This window comes from Betta splendens, chromosome 11, assembly GCF_900634795.4.
Source record: "Betta splendens chromosome 11, fBetSpl5.4, whole genome shotgun sequence".
NCBI lineage: Eukaryota > Metazoa > Chordata > Actinopteri > Anabantiformes > Osphronemidae > Betta > Betta splendens.
In genome coordinates, this window is record NC_040891.2 from 8,287,886 (window position 1) to 8,306,186 (window position 18,301).

The 18,301-nt window shown below is 43.8% G+C and overlaps 2 protein-coding genes across 3 annotated transcripts in view; both read right to left on the reverse strand.

Moving 5' to 3' along the window:
- Positions 1 to 13: 13 nt before the first annotated feature.
- On the reverse strand, positions 14 to 3,299 carry cdca7b (cell division cycle associated 7b). 2 transcript variants are annotated; one of them, XM_029167269.3, is made up of 10 exons: positions 3,176 to 3,299; positions 2,362 to 2,505; positions 2,171 to 2,271; positions 1,791 to 2,004; positions 1,642 to 1,704; positions 1,319 to 1,498; positions 939 to 1,094; positions 662 to 811; positions 436 to 572; positions 14 to 349 (listed from the first exon to the last, which is right to left on the reverse strand). In XM_029167269.3, the coding sequence occupies exons 1-10, from the start codon at positions 3,191 to 3,193 to the stop codon at positions 328 to 330; spliced, it is 1,185 nt and encodes a 394-aa protein (XP_029023102.1). In that variant the 5' UTR covers positions 3,194 to 3,299; the 3' UTR covers positions 14 to 327. The 2 variants fall into 2 exon arrangements, with proteins under 2 accessions (XP_029023102.1, XP_029023103.1); XM_029167270.2 differs by having other exon boundaries at positions 2,362 to 2,452; positions 3,176 to 3,298.
- Positions 3,300 to 4,505: 1,206 nt separating this feature from the next.
- Positions 4,506 to 18,301, reverse strand: part of rapgef5a (Rap guanine nucleotide exchange factor (GEF) 5a) — a 39,451-nt gene continuing 25,655 nt past the window's right edge. The window contains exons 10-26 of the mRNA XM_029167116.3: positions 15,710 to 15,855; positions 14,666 to 14,766; positions 12,119 to 12,197; positions 11,763 to 11,907; positions 10,791 to 10,882; positions 10,637 to 10,667; positions 10,470 to 10,548; positions 10,204 to 10,353; positions 9,969 to 10,066; positions 9,639 to 9,761; positions 8,955 to 9,133; positions 8,777 to 8,867; positions 8,649 to 8,699; positions 8,463 to 8,550; positions 8,291 to 8,355; positions 7,782 to 7,836; positions 4,506 to 7,468 (exon numbers count right to left, since the gene is read on the reverse strand). Of these exons, the coding sequence (XP_029022949.1) occupies positions 7,350 to 7,468; positions 7,782 to 7,836; positions 8,291 to 8,355; positions 8,463 to 8,550; positions 8,649 to 8,699; positions 8,777 to 8,867; positions 8,955 to 9,133; positions 9,639 to 9,761; positions 9,969 to 10,066; positions 10,204 to 10,353; positions 10,470 to 10,548; positions 10,637 to 10,667; positions 10,791 to 10,882; positions 11,763 to 11,907; positions 12,119 to 12,197; positions 14,666 to 14,766; positions 15,710 to 15,855 (1,692 nt within the window). The 3' untranslated portion in view covers positions 4,506 to 7,349. The remainder of the gene's footprint in view (positions 7,469 to 7,781; positions 7,837 to 8,290; positions 8,356 to 8,462; positions 8,551 to 8,648; positions 8,700 to 8,776; positions 8,868 to 8,954; positions 9,134 to 9,638; positions 9,762 to 9,968; positions 10,067 to 10,203; positions 10,354 to 10,469; positions 10,549 to 10,636; positions 10,668 to 10,790; positions 10,883 to 11,762; positions 11,908 to 12,118; positions 12,198 to 14,665; positions 14,767 to 15,709; positions 15,856 to 18,301) is intronic.

The following is an 18,301-nucleotide window of genomic DNA, read 5'->3' on the forward strand; positions in this document are numbered from 1 at the left end:
AAAGAAACATCAATAGGTAATAACATTCTTTATTATTATTTTGACAAGAATGCTGCATCAGTCTCAACAAGGTAGTAACAGAAAGGACAGACAAAACAAACAACTGAAAACGAAAAAGATACATACAGTATATAAGACGACAGTATATAGACAACAGTGTATTTTTCTTAAGGTGACGTAAAATAAACTATGCGTTTCTTTCTATAAAAAGACTAATCATATAGAGTATGTATTAAAACAAGGTTTAATGGTACTGTGCAACACCAGAACCTCTTCTGGATACCAGCTTTAGAAACGGGTTCTCCTCTCTGCTCAGTTCTCTGGACTCTATTTCAACTCCTTCTGAATACTGTGAGGGAAAACAATATGAATGATTAGCCATTTGTGGACGGTCAGTAATTGTATGTGTCTGCGCAGTGGGATGGGCATACATACTTTTTCAGATACTCGTGAACATTGTCGTGGCCGTTAAAGCGAGCCAGAGCCACTAGGAGGCCTGTGGCGCAGCGTCCCTCCTTCTTACGACATACGCTGCAGTTACATATTCCTCGGCAGATGGGACACGCCCACTTCTAGAAAGCAAAAATCCAGGCAAATTTTCAGACGACCTCTCCACACAAAGTTGAACAATGTTTGCTTTTCTTCACTTTTCACTACTGACCGGGTCAAGCAACACAGATCGAACGTCCTCGCCATAACGGTTCTTCAGGCACAGCCCACAGAACTGACCTCTGACCCCCACACAAAAACCACTGCGACACACTGTCTTGGTGTCCAGAGTCTTCTGTCTGCACTGGTGACATGAGCTGCCCTGCAAGAGCGAACACACACACACAGAATGAAGATGAAGAATCACACCAACCCAGTCAGTGCCTGTATATTTGTATATTATTGTATCCTCAAGAGACAAAAATGAGTAAACGCCTGATTCAACTCACATGGTCTTTGTCATATATCTTCAACTTGCTGCAGTACACTATGTTGTCCAGATCTTCTTTGGTGATGTCATCCACTGGTCTTACCGCAAACCGGCTCTTCTTTTTCTTTTGCCGCTTTTTCATTTTCTGTCTCTCACCAACAACATCCTCATCCACCTGCCCAGTCACAAACGACAGCTGCTTTTATCGCAGTTGTAAATTTAATAATTGTAGCAGAAGCAGTCTGAGGTACTCAACAGCTGTTTGAAACGCACTAATAGAATAATATACAGTGTGTACACACATACAGTATAGGATTTGGAGTATAAGTGACATCAAATAACAACAACAACAACCATCATCATTTATCAAGCAAGTTGCCATTTTTAAATAACTTTTACCTGCATGAGTTTCCTGAGGTCTACTTTTCTGGGATTTCTTTGTGAGAGCGTCTCCGTTTTCTCCTCCACTGCAAAATTCTTCGGAGGACGGGCTTTACGAGATGGATTTTTCCTTTTGGACTTCATATCTAGTTTAGTTTTGCCTTTCCGGGGTGCCTTCACTGACTCTCTCTTCTTCTTCTGGTGTGTTTATAAAAAGGTAAAAGTAAATCACATATGTATTATAGACAGTACTTATAATAAGTGTAGTGCTTCAAGCCCAAGTGCCTGATGATAAATGATGTTTTGAGTGGCTCATTTTCATGCATGTTGCATGTACTCACTTGAGTGGGGGTGGACAGAGCCAGGTCAGCCATGGTGCTGAGATCTGCAAACAGCGTAGCCAACTGCAAGTCCACAACAGAGAAGGACAGTGTTAACAGCAGCATACACAGTCTGTGGAACTTACAGAAATCACTAAATTGTTCTTTACCATGGCCTTGTTCTCCTGGATGTTCTTGTTTCTTTTCTTCAGACTCAGAGACAGCGCTTCCTCGTCACTGTCATCATCGTCTTGCAGCTCTTCCTCATCCTGGGGCTTCCTTCGCCTTCTTCTGCCTCTCTGCTGGGGGGTTTCTTTGACTGCCTTCTTTACACTTTTCTTTTGTGGTTTTTGTTTAGGCGAAGATGGTCTTTTCATCGGAAACCTAAGGGCAAGATTACCTTCGGCTCGTTAACCAGCAGAAAATCAACAGAAATATGTAAAGCAAGGCCTATTGTAAAAAATAGAAAAATAGAAAATTATATTAAATTATATTAAAGGGTCAAGGTCAGACAGCATTGCTTCCCAGGTCTATGCAGCTTTAAACACACCTCAGGGCAACTAAAAGACTCCTCCTCTTTGGGAGAGGGGCCTCCTCTACATCAGAGTGGAACCCTGCATCCACATCACTGTCATCCTCCGAGCCTGCCATCTAGAGGAAAACCAAGGACACAAAGCATGTAGGCTGGTGTTCTGGCTTCATTATTGGACATATGGTCATTACAAACTTGATGCTTCCTACCGTGGTCTTCCGCCGTTTATTGAAACATTCTCCGTCCTCGTTTTCCTCATCCTCACTGAAGCCTTCGAACTCCCCCTCGCTGTCCGACTGGCTGAACAGACACGCAAGCTCATCAGTGATGAACTTCGATTTGAAACGTGAAGCCTGTGTTTCGAACATGAAGTTTTAAGTTAAACACACTTGTGTAAAAAAAATATATTTTTTTAAGTGACAGGGACACTCATCATAAAAAAAATACTCAGGACCAGTTTTCACATTTTACACCAGAGGGAGCACTAATACAAAGCAGTGAAGGCTGTAGGTAATGAAACACACCATGTAGATGCAACAGGAGTTTGTATGTGTACAAAGAGTTATAGAATACACTTCCTGCCTTGTTATTATTCCATGAGGCTTTGAACCTTTTTTAATTATGATTACATTAATTCTTGAGGTAAAACTAGCAATAATACAGTCCAACTAAAACTAAGCATCCACAGTGTATTCATATATACTGCATCGCAGGCGTGCAGAAGATCACGTGTGAGCTGAACGAACAAGATCAAAACAAACAGGTCAACAACATCAATGAACAGTTGTTCGTCTGCTCGTGACCTCATGACACGTTGTTCTGGTTCGCATTCTGAGCTAGTAGCAGTGTTCACAGACGTGGCATCACGGTAATCATGCATCGTTATTTGTGTAGTGAAGGAATAAGCGTCGAGCTGCACGTTGGCGGCTAACAATCTCAACTTTCCTCAGGCTTTTCCTTTCTATTGTCAACAAAACCCCTAAAGGGGGAAATACCCGTTAAATGAGCTGTCCTACCGCTTACCTTTGACGCGAGACTCATTTTGTGTTCGTTTCACAACAAATAATTAGTCGAACAAGAGTTGTGTCTCACTGCATGAAACCCACGAGTAGAGGTGAATTTAAAAAGGACCCGCTAGAAAAGTCCTATCATTTCCTAAGTAGGGTTTGGAAAGTCTGTATTTTAGTTTAAATGTCTAGTTAGCGCGTTTAGTTTTATTGTTTACATTTTATTAACGGTCATAATATGTCACAGAAATCTTTCCCACTTAAGGCTATTTATTAAAATAACTTAATTAATTTTTGATAAAAACTCTATTTTATGAGTTTCCCCCAAAGCTCACAATGGTGCAGTCCAGCTGTTAGCGCGAAGACGGCAAGTGGGCGTGGCCATCCTCCACAACAGGGGGCTCTGCCGCTAACACGCAGTACCCGCTGCCCCCAGTAATAGCATCCAGTACTGGGAATTATAATTTAATAATTGTTAAAATAAACAATAATAATAATGGTCAGTGTAAGGTTTTTAGCATCAGAGCTGGACCACTGAGCAACAAGAAGGTAAACTGGACTGATTTCCACATCTACACAGTGTGACAATGTCATACTTACAGTTATAAGGCCATAAAGATAAAACTGAACACATATGCTTCACTTGAAAAGATGATAACAGGTAACAGATAATAAAGGTTCTCTGTAAACTCCTTGTTCCTGCTTAATGTTCAGACAAACACTCCCAGTGCATGTTTATCATTATACTGTTTCAGCCATAATAATAGTGGTTAATACATATATTAAACTAGTAAGTTTTATTATAAGCATTTTACTATATATCTTTACTACGTACATTGTTTATTGATCAACTGTTCAGATACAGTGTAACTGGTCTCAACCTAATGTTCTTTAAATCCATTTGACCAATAATATCAGAGCAGCCGTGCAGACACAAGCTCTGTGTTGGAAAAAAGTACAATGTTTAATATAATATGATGTGCACCAACAGCAGAGTAAATGTTCTTTTGGGTGGGGTTTTAGGGTTGTTGGTTTTCTCCCTTACATGAAGTGAAATATAGAACAACACCAACTGGGCAGGTGTGAAGGACTGTTAGCTGCACCCTCAAAATATGTAAGTTGAGCATCTGCATTCATGTTACATTTGTAGTCATTAAAATATGAGAATCTGTGAAGTTGATTGTTTGATGCTCTTCTAATAATTCACGTTATCTCGACACTCCAGTGGGGGGAGACACTGCTTTCCTCCCCACAGTGTGAAGTGAGGGCAGCGTGCAGGTCTCTCTATTCTTGCACAGCTATAAAGCACGAGAATATGATCTAAAAAAAAAAAACAGCAACTCATCTGGAGATGTCACATAAAACCTATAATTTATTCATCTTCAGTAAAACTTTGACATAGTAAAATGCAGCTTTAGAAAAGACATGTGGCTTCAGCTGTCTGAGGGTTAGGGGGACACAAGGGGACACGTATTGCTCTGTGGTCCACTGTTGTTCCAATTTTTTACAGGTAAATAATAATAATAATAATAACAACATACCAAACGTTGGCATATATTTACACAACAATATTACAGTAGTACAAAGCCTTCAATGTGCCCTCTGTTGCATTGTGAACTTTGAACTCACATTGTATTTTTTCTTTTATCATGCAAAAAAAAAAAACAGTCATAACAATTACATTAAATACAGTCTCCCGTTTTTTTTTCTCCATTACAGTTTTTGACATCACAGGAAAGAGACGAGCATCTTTCCACTGACATCAAAACATGACAAGGACTTGCATTACATTCCTGCTTTGCAGCATCAAGCCATTAACTCTTTTAAATCATTAAGTGTGCACTGCCACATTATTATGCCTCCAACATGGCACCTCTGTCTCCTCGGAGGGATAAACAGAATAAACAATACGTAGCTTACAATAAATAACTAATGTAACATATTGTGCATGTGCGCATGATGAACAGGATAATATCAGTAATTACTACCACAGGCCACTGAGGGACATGGCTCTGATTTATCAGCACTAGCAGCTGAATATTCACTGACCGGAACTCTGACGAGTAGCAACACAGCGTTTCACTTACAAATTAAAACCAGTAATAAAACATCACTGACTTAGTCATTTGGCGGTTCCTCCCACTCCGTTTGGCATGGTTATATGAGCAAACGTTATCATAATAATAGTGATGCAACTTGGAAAGGGACTCTTATTTCATCATACTTGTACTGCTGCTCAGTAACAGAAATGGTAGTTTAGCATTTAGCCCCTAACGTTATCTAAAAGCAACTTTGGCTGCTATTTAACAATTGTTACACAGTCTGGCTTTGAAGGAGAAATACATTCTCAGAATGTATAAATGCTATTCTTACAATCGTTATAAGTAACATTTGTGGATACAAATAACCTCTGGAAAGAAATAATCTTCATATGTATAATTTCGAGCAACACCTGGACAACCAATACAGGTATACGATACATACAAAGAGACTTCTTGACACATAACCTGTTTAGGACATTTGGACGTCACCGAGTCCTGCTAAAAAAGTATGTCCTGGCAAGCTGAAGCATGAACCTGTTGAAATGATGAAGGTGAATAACAACACTGTACTGCACAACAATGCAAGACAGGCTCACTTGTTGGGTTTGCCTGACTGGGCAGAATGAACCACTGAAGTGGTGAAAACAGCTTCCTGTAACGAAACTGTATAAAGAAAGCACATCATTTTTTCAACCTCTTGTTTATAATGTCTGAATGAATTCAATTCATGTCTGTTTTATTTTCATAGAGCCGATTCACAACCAATTATATTTGTTTGCTGAGAGTCAGCCAGCGTGATGGGTTTTGTTAAGATGGGCTGTTGGAATAACTGTCAACATGATTTAACATACAAACTTTTTTTTAATTCAGACATGATATTTCTCCTGCTAACAAGCAGTTGGAGGCCCAACATTAATAAGTAAAATGCTGTATAATTCCTTGCATTATTGTGTACACACCCTCTGTTAAGTTTCACAGTTTACATAAGATTTCTCAGAAAAAAAGTCATCTTTTCAGTCAGCATTGGTTTTCAGAACCAATGGGGAAATCATGATTTTCTTAAGTTACTTAAAATTTCTGTGATGTAGTTTTTTTGGCTGAAATGATGGGGCCTGTGTTTCCATAGCAACCAGGGGTGAGTGGGATAGCACACACACAAAGCATCTCTTGAAGGTTGAGGACCAGACATCACTCCAGGGCTCGTTCAAGCAAATGTGTGACACTGAGGACTCCTGAACAAACCATGATGCACCTGTGCTGCAGGACTTAATGTGACACTTGGCACCAAAAATCTATAGGTCCACATTATATACAATGTCAATTAGCCATTATCTACACACACAAAACCATCAGAGTGCATGGGAAGTATTGTGGGTAAAAGTCAGATCGACTAGGAACCAATCACAGTTGATCTCTGGCACGTTCAGAGGAGCTTTTGGGTTTCAAATGTCACAGTCAGTCAACACCTCCGTCACGTGTCAGGTAGAAGACATGCAGCTGCTGTCACCTGCCAAGTCAGAGGACAGAGCCTCGGTGAGAAAAAGGTAAAACGTGTTGTACTGCGTCAGCACTGGCTGCTAAGTTACATAAAGTGCTACAACACAATAACCAAAAACGCTCCACATCACACACCTGAACAACTACAGCATGTACCCTCAATATACATGCATCACGGGGGGAAGGTGAAGCACGGATGAAAAAAAATGGCCAGTTTGGTCATCGGGTTATAAACACATCAAACTCGTCTACAGGGTTTTAACGTTTAAACTGAAATGACGAAGAAGCCGCCTGGCCTTTGTCGACCTCCAGGCTGGTGCAAAACGACTGAAGGAACATTCCACCTGGTGAACAGGCGCATAAATAACTATAGGCTCATCACAAAAACTAAAAGGAGGGCATATTCAGCCCCACAGATACTGTACAAAATAATTACAGCCTCCTGGCAAAGCTCCATCTCGCTGCTCCATCCAGGTCTCAGTTCACATGGTGTGTACGGAGTGTGTAGTGTATAAATCCCTTGTGAGTGTCATAAACATGTCATGAGTGGCTCCACTGCTGGTTTAGCTGACCGTGTGGCCTTTTGCTGCACAAAGCGTCCCCCGCGTCACGCAGCGCTAGTGCGTCCAGGGTGAGGGCCGGCGCGTGGCTTCAAGCGCGCGGCTCCAGTTTGTGCGACAGCTCGAACAGCGTCTGCTGATTGTCGATGATGTGCAGGCAGTGAACGCTCGCCCTCACCTCCGCGCTGTCGACGCCGATCACCTCGTTACCTGGGAGACAGACACAACGGGTGAGTCACAATTTGGTGAAATCACAGTGTGTGTATCGCCTTAAAAGAAAATAAAGGACAGCCTGGAAACGGTTGCTTAGAAACTGAGAGAGAGAAGCTGAAAGACGACTCTATCCCGACTGCAGATGGCAGTAGATTACTGACAATGAACGGCTCTGACGAACTACTGTTGTGACAAGAGGAGGCAACAGATCTAACAAACCCGCGTAATTAAACCCGTGTTATCATTTGATACGCTGTTAACATGATGTTAGGATCATTTGCACTAAATAGATTCACTCGATCACACTCACCTGGCTGGTCACTTTGGCAGTGGCGAATCATCCTCACTGTGTCCGCAATCATGTGCTGTTGGTTGAAAAGAACAGACATCATGTAAGTGCTAATCTGGTAATTCAGGATGGACTATAAAACAGAACACATTTCAGGAAGAAGTGGAGGTTTTATATCATTTAATTAGTCACACCTTTCTACGAATGTGAAATATGCTCTTAAAGGACCAAATCAGATAATCTAGCCAGTATGTTGTCTCCAGCATTAAGCCAGCAGTGATGCAATAAAAGCAAGCTCTTGTAACAGGCTGAACCGTCTGGCTTTCATTGTTTCTGCAGGGAACAACTGCTTTAGTAAATTACCAGTTTAAAAACTGTTTGCAGTGTTACACGGCTGTTCACCAAAACCCTTTGTTGTTTAAGCAGTAAACAAATCTGCAGCTACTATATCACTGATAAACATCTAAATAGAAACAAGGTGAAACACAAACGCACACCCTGAATGACATCACAGAACTGATTCAACTCACCAGCTTCTCAAAGTTGACCAAGTTGTCATGGAAAGTCTTATTTCCCTCATGGATGAAGGTGATATCTAATGGCAGTGGACAGGCGTACTGAGATTTCATTCACCAAAAGCAATAAAGTCTGGACGTGCACGTGCGTATGTGTGCGAGTGTGTGCAGGCGTGAGAAAAGCTACCTTTTAAGAGAAGAGGCATGAAAGGGATCTTGGGAGGTTTCATCCTCTTGAAGGATTCTCTATAGGCTTTGTGGTTTAGAGACGGATCCTAGAGAGAAACACAGGGAAAAGCCAAAACAGTAAAAAAGCAGGAGAGGTTTCAGATCATAATTGTGAAAATGCCTCTGTGTCTGCTCAGTGTCTCACCGTGATTAGCTCCAACTCTGAGAAAAGCTTCTTGAACTTTCCTGGACATTTCTAAAAAAATAGGCATTTGTTCCAAATTAGATTTAAAATAGACAAAGAATTTGTATAAATGCCCTAAAGGCACGTACCTCCCAGGTTTGGTTGAGTCGACTGACAGCGGCTGTGTTGAGACCCATGATGATGGCGAACGCCGAGTTCAGATTTCTTTGGGCTTTACAACTGCAAACACACACACGAGCGTTTAAGAGCGCGACCAAACACAGGCGACGCGCTCACACGTCGGCGTATGAATGTGCGCGTTCTTACTGAGCTGCTATCTTGATGAACTTCTTAAGCAGCTGCACTCTCTTGTTGAGCGACACGCACATCAGCACCTCGGACATCACCCACTGCTGAACCTCGTTGCAGCGCTGGAGCAGGACCGAGAGCGCCGCCGTGTGGCCGCTGCCCGGAGCGCGGCTGAGGGTGTAGTAGACCAGCTCCTGCTGCAGGGAGGAGGACAACACGAGTCATCTGGCATCTTGGTATCAACACATTGTTTCTGCCAAAGATCAGTCTCTAAATTTAAAGATATACATGTAAAACATAAAAGGTTAAATGGTATATTTCAGAATAGGACATTAACACAAACATTGTTCAGATTCTACGAGAAGCATTGATGTGGCTTCAACAGGCTCCATTTTAAAACCAGTGCCTCCATGCTCCTGTTTTTGCAGGCAAATCCTCAGCTCTGTCTCTGACAGCCACTCAGCTCTAAGAGGACTTTCTGTACTCATGATCCAGCAAGTCTGCTAGAGAATTTGCATCTTTAATGCTCATGTTCCAGGAAAATCTGTCATGAATATGAATTTATTATGAAGTAGGTACATCTTTATACGTGTGTGTGTGTGTGTGTGTGTGTGTGTGTGTGTGTGTGTGTGTGTGTGTGTGTGTGTGTGTGTGTGTGTGTGTGTGTGTGTGTGTGTGTGTGTGTGATGCTGTAGTGTATACCTCGTGAATGGACTTGAAGAGGCTCCAGTCCAGGTGTGTGAGAGCAGCTGCCACGTCCCACGTGTTAATGCCTAAGAGTCGCACCGGCCTCCTGCTGAGCTCAGCGCTGTCCGTTAAAGGAGACTGTGCGAGAAAAGTTAAATTATACACAACCATGCTGCACATTAACGCAGGTACAGTCTGTCTCCAGTAATAGTACTGTAAATCTGTAGATACAAGAACAGCAAGACTATCTTAGCCACAGAACAAGACTAGATACTACATACATACATCCATACAATCAGGACTGAAAGTAGAGAAAGCAGAGTGGATTCTTACAATACTACATACCAAGATCTCAGTGAGGTCCCTGCGACAGGCCACCAGCTTTCCCTGTGGAGTCAGGGACTCAGAATACACGCAGTCACTGGGATGTAACACCCTTCTCTCTGCAAACAGTAACGGTATATACAGAAAATGAGAGAAGGTGATGATCAACACAGGTGCTAATGTTCCAGTATATAAATAAGAATGCCCGAGATAGGATGTGCTCTGTGTGTGTGTATGTGTGTGTCTGTGTGTGTACCTCCGGTGTTCGAGACTACGGCAAGCACCATGTCTTCTTCTGCTCGGTCCGTCTTCATACCCACAATCCTTAGCAGCTCATGGGCCTCTAGTGACGGGTTTGTGTGGACACTCAGGTAGGAGTCAGCGCTCACGTACACGCAACAAATCACTGCAAGAGACATGGGAACTTTTACCGGTGTACTATTTCCACAGTAGTAGTACATTTTTGTCATGAACTCAAGAAAACTGAAAACCCCAAACAGTTCGCTTGTCTCTGTTACTCACCCTCTCTGGTGTCGGCCTGTGGACTTCGCGGCTGCAAACTGTTCTCCTTCAAGCTTAGCTGCTGATACGTGTGTTTACTCTAATAGTGAAAGGAATCAGTGAGATTCAATACGTTCACTACTGTTACCAAATGTCTAATACACTATAAAACACTCATTCAGACGTACATTTTGGTTAGGAGGGCAGTCATCCACAGTGCTGTAAAATAGAAAAAAGCCCAGCTGTGAGGACAGCGGCACCACCACAGCACTGCAAAGCACCTACAGTGACAGGCAGCGGCGTTGAATACAAAACATCTTGAGCAGAGAATCACCCACTTACTGTCTGCGACGCAGTATTTTTTGGAACTCCTTAAGGTCTTTCTCCAGCGTGGGAAACTCATACAGATCTTCTAACACGCACCTGTACAGGGTCTGAGACGGAGAGAGAAGAAACCAGAGATCTGTGGTTATTACAGTCATGCGACTACTGAGCATCGTTCTAGGTGGCCGCCATAAGAAAACATACTGCATATCTCCCACTAAAATGTATTTGGAAGATTGCATTTGCAATTATATGGTTGGCTAAGCAAACAGTACAGTGTGTTCATGCAAGTTCGAGGCAGAGCATCAGTAAGTAGCATGAAAGCTCACATTACAAGGATCCGCACAGGAAAATCCAATGCTCCAATTTCACACACACATTTCCAAACACCTGCTTACTGCTGTCACTGACCCATTGTAGACTTCCATCCCAATTCCCCTCTCATTCCTGTTACTAGGCAACAACCACCTGGGTTACGCACTTCATATGAGATTACATCCACGCCAACCCTTGCACTTTGGTTCCCATGACAACCCGGCACCGAGCAACAGAGCCGTCAGTTTTTGTAGGACCAAGTCATCAGTGAGTTTCTGGATGCATACACATTGGTGACTGTGTTTTCTTTTATACATGTGTGTGTATGCGGGTCTGAGACAAAGCGAGCGAGCGAGCGAGCGAGCGAGAGAGAGAGAGAGAGAGAGAGAGAGCGTTTTGTCAAAGGCATTTAAATCCGATTAAGCCGACCATATACAAATATACCAGGAACACAGCGAACACAAGCTGCATGAGAAAAGAGGATGCAGTGTCATGCAGAATTTGGTGAAGGACAATCTCACTTTACAACAAAGCGCATAGAGAGAAAGGTAGACAAATGAAGATTCATGAGACTGCTTCTGTTACTGAGTGACACATAAAAGCGTCGCCAGAGGATCAGACCCACTGCACTAAAGAGACGGAGCGAGGTGATGATGACGATGCGTAGAGTCGTACCTTCATGAAGCTCCTGACGTGCTCCTCTTCCTTCAGGAAATCCTTGTAAAGCCTGCTCCAGTGGGATACGAGCTGCAGCACCTTGCGCTTCCTGAAGAGGGCATCCTTGCCCTCCTCCTGGCCCCTGCAGCGGGGGCTGCTATAGGTGAAAACGGGTCAAGGGGAGCATAAGGAGAATGTGGAGGTTGAATGTATGTGCATTTTATGCATGAAAAGACTGTTGGAGGGACTTGGTTTAATGGTTCGGGGAAAACATAGATTTAGATTTGGATGAAGGCATCTCAGCATGGATGAATGCATTTGTAAATGAGGGTTGTGCATATGCTTGTGTTCATATATATCATCAGTAAGGATATTGTCCCAGCAGAGCCTGACAGAGGTCACTGGTAGACATGAACACCAGATAGGTCAGCAGGAAGTCGTCTAGAAGCATCTCTGAAAGGCAGAAAACATCACCAGTTACTGGCTATAATAAACTGTTTTCCAAGGCTGTGTGACAAACCAAGCCCACATCAAAGGCCGTAAACGCAGCTCTAGGACATAGTGTTGTCTACCAGTAGGGGGCAGTAGTCTCTATCTGTACACAACTAGTTATGAATGGCACCGGTTTTCACTGGGGTCCCTTCTCTCCTCGTGCAGTGATTGGATTCAAATCGTCAACAAGAGCAGTGGCAAAAAGCTGCCAACAAAGGTCCAACCACATGAAACTCATCAGGACTGAGGAAGTTAATGTGCGAGTGAAATGGCAGAAAGTGTGTGAGACACAGCGGGCGTTCAATGTGTAAGAAATGAATCTAAACAGCCCTCTTGGCAGATGGGTAATGAGCCATTGTTGGTGGTGTGAGCGACTGGTGGGTGTGTGTCTGTGTGTGCATGTGTTTGTATGTGTGCGGTGTCAAACCTTCCTTCCCTGGGAAAAGTGTGACCCAAATATGGCTCTGCCGGGCAGAGAGCAAAGAAATCAATTATAGAAGACCGAGCAGAGGCCGAGGCATTAATATTTGAGCGAGTGTCTTCCCTTCAGAAATAAAAACATCACTTTTTTCGAGAAATAATTCTAGTCAGATCAGTGGGAGCCTATCACTCTGATTTAACTTCCCTGCCATTGTCTCCATTCCGAGCCCTCGTCTCCTGGTCCTGTGGTTGTACAGCGACTTCCTACAGTACCAGTTTTCCCCCTGCTCAACAATCGCCTCTCTCTCGATCACACACTATCCATATCTGCCCCCCGCTTCTCTGTAGCCACGTTTTTCATTTTCTCCTCCTCCTCACTGCTCACCCCCCCCTCCCATCCCTCTGTGATGATAAATATCCATTTTCATCTTCAACATATGCCCTCTGCATTCGCCCGCTGGCACGCACCAACTCAAACACATGCACTCGCCGGCACAGCAACGCACACACGCCCAAACGCACACAGCAGCCTGATGAATAACTCATTCAGCTCTGACCTTGGGGAGTTTATCTCTTGTGAGAGAGCGTGGAGAAACAGAGAAAATGCGTGTGTGTGTGCTGAACTAATCGCAGTCATCTGCCGCTGTGTTTTTTTTTTTTTTTGTTGTGGTCGGGGTAATCGCTCGCTCTCTGTGGAAGCGCGTTCGAACCTGTTCAACATGCTGCACGGTTAAGCCAGCCAAAGCAGCACACGGATGCTCAGCGCACCCCCAGAGGCCTACACACACACACACACACACACACACACACACACACACACACACACACACACACACACACACACACACACACACACACACACTTATTAAGTACGCACAAGCACAAAACATCCACACATGCTCTTGATCTGCATCTGTGTTTCTGCTTCTGCCTTTAGTCCCTGACAAAAAATGTACGTTTTCCCTTTAAAGTGAATAAATATATCCGGCGTCCGTACTCCACAAAGACCATCTCAGTCCCCCCCATGTTCATCCCTCCCTCTTTTTTCATTTGCTTGCTGCAACTCCGTGAGATGGCTCCCTGTGGACGGCTGGGAGCTGGTGGTGCTGAGGAGCTGAAACATAAAGACGCCTTGTAGTAAAAACGGAGCAAACAGAGGAGAGCAGGGTTTTCTACAGTACAGGTACAGACTTTGCTGTTACAGAGTAAATAAAGCACCATTTTAGTGAAACATTGGGAAAATAAAAATAATTAAAACGCTAAACTTTAACGACTGAGAAGAAAACTGTTTTCATTTGTACCAAGAGGCATTTTATCTTTGTAAAAGTGTAGTGAATAAATTCAGCATTTTCACAAATTTAACTATTGAGAATTCGTAATAGCTCCACTCTGAGCAACCCCCCCCACCCCTTCAAAATAAATGTAGGCAGGTGAAATGGTAGAGACGCACAGTGACTGCTGCACTTTCAAAGAACACGGGCGCCGTGAGCTTGAGGATTGTGAAAATCAGACCTGACAGTTAACAGCCCACCGAAATTGTTCGCAGCAGAAGTGCCCCACAGCACCCGGAGGGGATCATTTCACAGGCCCATTAGAGCATTTAACCCCCCGAATGTTTCTCGTATTTACAGGCAATGACATGGCTGAATGAACCCACGCGCACCTGGATGACGGGGGGCTGAGTCACACTCGCAGGCAGACAGTATAATAGAGGGGAACAGCATAACTCCCGGGCTTGAACCCACTTTGGGTGAAATTGAAAGAGACAGAGTGAGGTCCAGGTTGAGCTGTGTTGTGACATGTTGTGCAGCACTTGTAAGGAGATTCCTTTGAAGGTGCCGTGTGTCGGACGCTTCAATGGAAAGGAATAGACACCTCCTGTAATCTGCTCCTTTTAGCTTCATTTAATACCACGTTCTATGTTTTTAGGTTCCTACAGCCACTGTGTGTGTACAGAGACCTCACATTTATACTTGTGTTTTATGTTTTGTGTGTGTTTCTCCACTCACCGCTCTCCCTGCTCTCTGGTGCCCCTCTTTGGTCGTCCAGCCGCAGGTCACTTAACAGGTGCTCCAAGATCTTCAGCGGCGTTCCCGACACCACCACATATCTGTAAGACGACGAACCACAACAATCTTCATCAGCGGAGGACGAGTAACGCGTACGGCCAAGCCTTTCCTTCTTGCCTTCCCTACTCTCCTCCACGTCGTCGTCATCAATGTAACGGAAATGAGGCACGTCAAACGCGCAGATGTCTGCGCTGCTAGCATCTTCATCGCGACTGCTACGCTGCCCTTCCTCATCCTCATTATCCCAGTCATCCTCATCTTCATCATCTAGGTCCTCCTCGGCCTCTGCGAGCGTAGCTAGCTCAGTGGTCATCCTCATATCTGAGCATGTTCAGAGTATCAGGCCTCATCTATGCTCTGTAACCCAGGACGGGTGTTCTCCTGTGGGTTTAGCGGTCCGCTGTCTCTCCCTGTCAGCGAAGAGCTCCAGAGTTTAAACTCTTTCTGCGACAGTTCCTGCAGTAGCACTTGGAGAGGACTGATTGCTACTGACGATGCTGGGTGCTGTATACACACACACACACACAAAACCACACACCCGCTTAACCTGCCTGTCACTGACACTCCCTGCATTGTGCCTTAGGTCTTCTTGGCACATACTGACTGGAGCACACAGCAACACAGACACTGTACAAAAGGGATCAGCACTGAGGAAGTACACTTACACACAAACATATGCTCCCAAACACATACACTGAATCAGCAAACCAAGGAAGTCTTGGTGCCATCTTTGTTCCTTTCAGCTGAAAACAAATAAGCCATTCTTTCTTTCTGTTCTGTGTCAGAGGCTGAAGCATACATTATCTCGCGCGCACGCAGACACGCAAACACGTAAACACGCACGACTGACATTTTGCATGTCTTGTATGTGCAATATTGCAACTTGAGCTCCCCCAAATCATGGAACAGACGGGGAGGAGCGCTATGATTATGTGTGCTGCTCCTGTTTGTTTGCAGGGCCTTCATTATGCCGGAGGTACTGACCTCTTGTCGCAATCGTCGTCTCTGGACCCGCCTCCTGACGATGTTGGCGAGGGACGGTCCGATGGCGACGTCACGGACGACGTCACCCTCCGTAACACCAGCACATCCCGCCCTCTCTCCTTTAGACAAACCCTCCCCACCGTCTCCTGAGACAGAAAAACAGGGAAGAGATCTGTATGTGCTTTACAAACTAGTCCAACAGTACTTGTGTCACAGTTTTACAACAACAAACAGACACTCACACTGTACATGTAGCATTTTACAACTTTAACTGTGTAGTAAATACCAACTGCTTGGAAGTATCTCCTGCTCAAAAAGGGAACCGCAAATTGATCTGTGACTCTAGCGCGCACACCTGCAGCGACGGCGCAGCACAAGAGGACCAGAGTTCCAGATGGACAAAGGAGAACAATGAGTAACAGCCTGAGGAGGGGAGCGAGGAATGAGAGGAGAGCAAGGAAGATCAAAGGAGGAGGAAAAGGAGCAGGAGGAGAGGTTGAGAGGCAAATTCTCACCTCCAGCTGCTCACTGCTGTTTCTGACACAGACACGGGGACAGAGCAGCAATTACAGCGGACACAAAGGTCTTTATATGCATAGCTGTCGTTCTGTCACAGTCTCTCGGTGAATAATTGTACATCTATCTAGAATCTCCATTTTTATTTAACGCAGTAGCGCACAAAAGCACGCACCAGATTTGTGAACACCTGAAGAAAGCAGCTGTCTAACCATGAGAGAAAGCAGGTGGGATCTGACTTGGGTCAAATAAAACAATACACCCAAAGTGTGTGTGTGTGTGTGTGTGTGTGTGTGTGTGTGTGTGTGTGTGTGTGTGTGTGTGTAATGGAGATCAAGAGCAGAAGATAGAAAGCAAGAGGTGTGTGGACATGCCCTGATGACACTGATCTACTGAGGAATGAGCCAGATGTTCAGCAGTCACGAGATGCTTCAGGTGTATTCCTGTCATGTTCAAGCATTCTTCTGATGAATACATAATATACAATACACAATATTATAAAACAAACTAAAGAAAGTTAAATCCACGTTGACTATGATGTGATGTACAGTATGTGCCATATACAATACAAAAAATAAAATGGTCCTGATCGACATCAGGGCTGTAAAAATCATATAATGACATAACAGCTGCAACTCTAAGACATGTTTTAACGTCTTCTAATGACTCACTGTGGGGGTGTGCAGGTAGTTCATAGCATGGGTTAAATAGAAAAAGAAAAAGCACTCGCCCACAGCAGCTCTGGCATGCATCCTGTATCTTGGCTGAGCCCTTGTAGAAACAAAACTGGAAGTGTCCGTGCTCTAAAGCAGCACACTGTTGTGTCTGTGTTCTGTATCTGTCTATCAGCAGCTAAATATTTCTTTGGCATATTACGCAACACGTGCATGTTTTCCAGTTGCATAAAAAGTATCCTACTGAGGTGGTGCTCCTTCGTTACGGATGTAAAACCACCTCCAGGTCTTCAAAGCGAACCTTGGGGCGTCTGATGATAATATCTACTTACATAGGCAGGACATCATCATTCATTATACAGCATTTGTGGCTGGCACAGGGACCCCACCCAGAGGAACAGATCTGATGTCAGGAAAGCAAGTTTGGTGGCCAATTGGTCACCAAGACCACAGGATCCAGAGTCTAATTGAAAGCCTTGGTGTTTTATCACAACTCTTCTACTAACTACTTCTGCTGACTGTTTCTCTAAAGCATCAACTCTCTAATGAGGGGAAGTCAGCCCAGTCATACAGCAAAGGCAGTTATGTAATAAGTTATGACTACAGTAAAAAGAAAGGAGAAAAAGTTGTACTGGGCTCCTGATAAGGTAGCAAACTGTTGATGTTTCAGATAAGACACTCAGACTCTTTACACAAATGCCAAGAAAAACAAACCGGAGCCAAGAATGAAGAAAAGCAGCGTCACAAAGCACACACACAAGACACACACACGATCAAAATGCTTTTAGAATATGCACCAAAGCAGAAATGAAACCTGAATAAAACATTCACTCTATTTAGCCAAATATTTAGCCTTATTCAACACAAATAATTCTTAGCAAGTCAAGTGCAAACAAAAGTTCCCGTGAACAAAGTTTAATAAGCCTGAGAAAGAATGAAAGAATGCAAGGAAAAATATACAGGGCAAAGGCACTTGACCAGTGCAGAGGAGGAAATCACAAAGTTATGTAACAAAGAAGAAGAGACTGAGAGAAAGGAAAGCTGGATGAAAGGCAAGAGACTGGGGAGGAAGAAAAGACATGGACGAGCGTGGGGAAATGTGAGAAACATGAAGCGCAGTGGCTGAGAAAAAGAGACAGGAAGATGTTTGAATCCAGCTGTCACACGAGATTCATGCAATTGTTTAACATTTTAATTTAAATGCTAATAAGGCCAATTTCTATCAGCTGCACTGAAACAAATGTTAACTTCTAAAAGACAAAACACGAACAGTTTCACAGCATTTGCCAACAGGTCTGGCTTTGATATAACACTGGCAAATGGGTAATTATACAATACCCCCTGTAATAAATAGACAGCTGTGACAAGCATGAGGCATTCCTGCGAGGTTTTGGACGCAACG

What these genes read in the sequence shown, in the direction of transcription:
- cdca7b (XM_029167269.3), bottom strand. An exon ending in AGTCTTTTAGTTGCCCTGAG is followed by an intron (nt 2,005 to 2,170) that starts GTGTGTTTAAAG and finishes TCTTGCCCTTAG; the next exon opens with GTTTCCGATGAAAAGACCAT. An exon ending in CTCTGTCCACCCCCACTCAA is followed by an intron (nt 1,499 to 1,641) that starts GTGAGTACATGC and finishes TAAACACACCAG; the next exon opens with AAGAAGAAGAGAGAGTCAGT.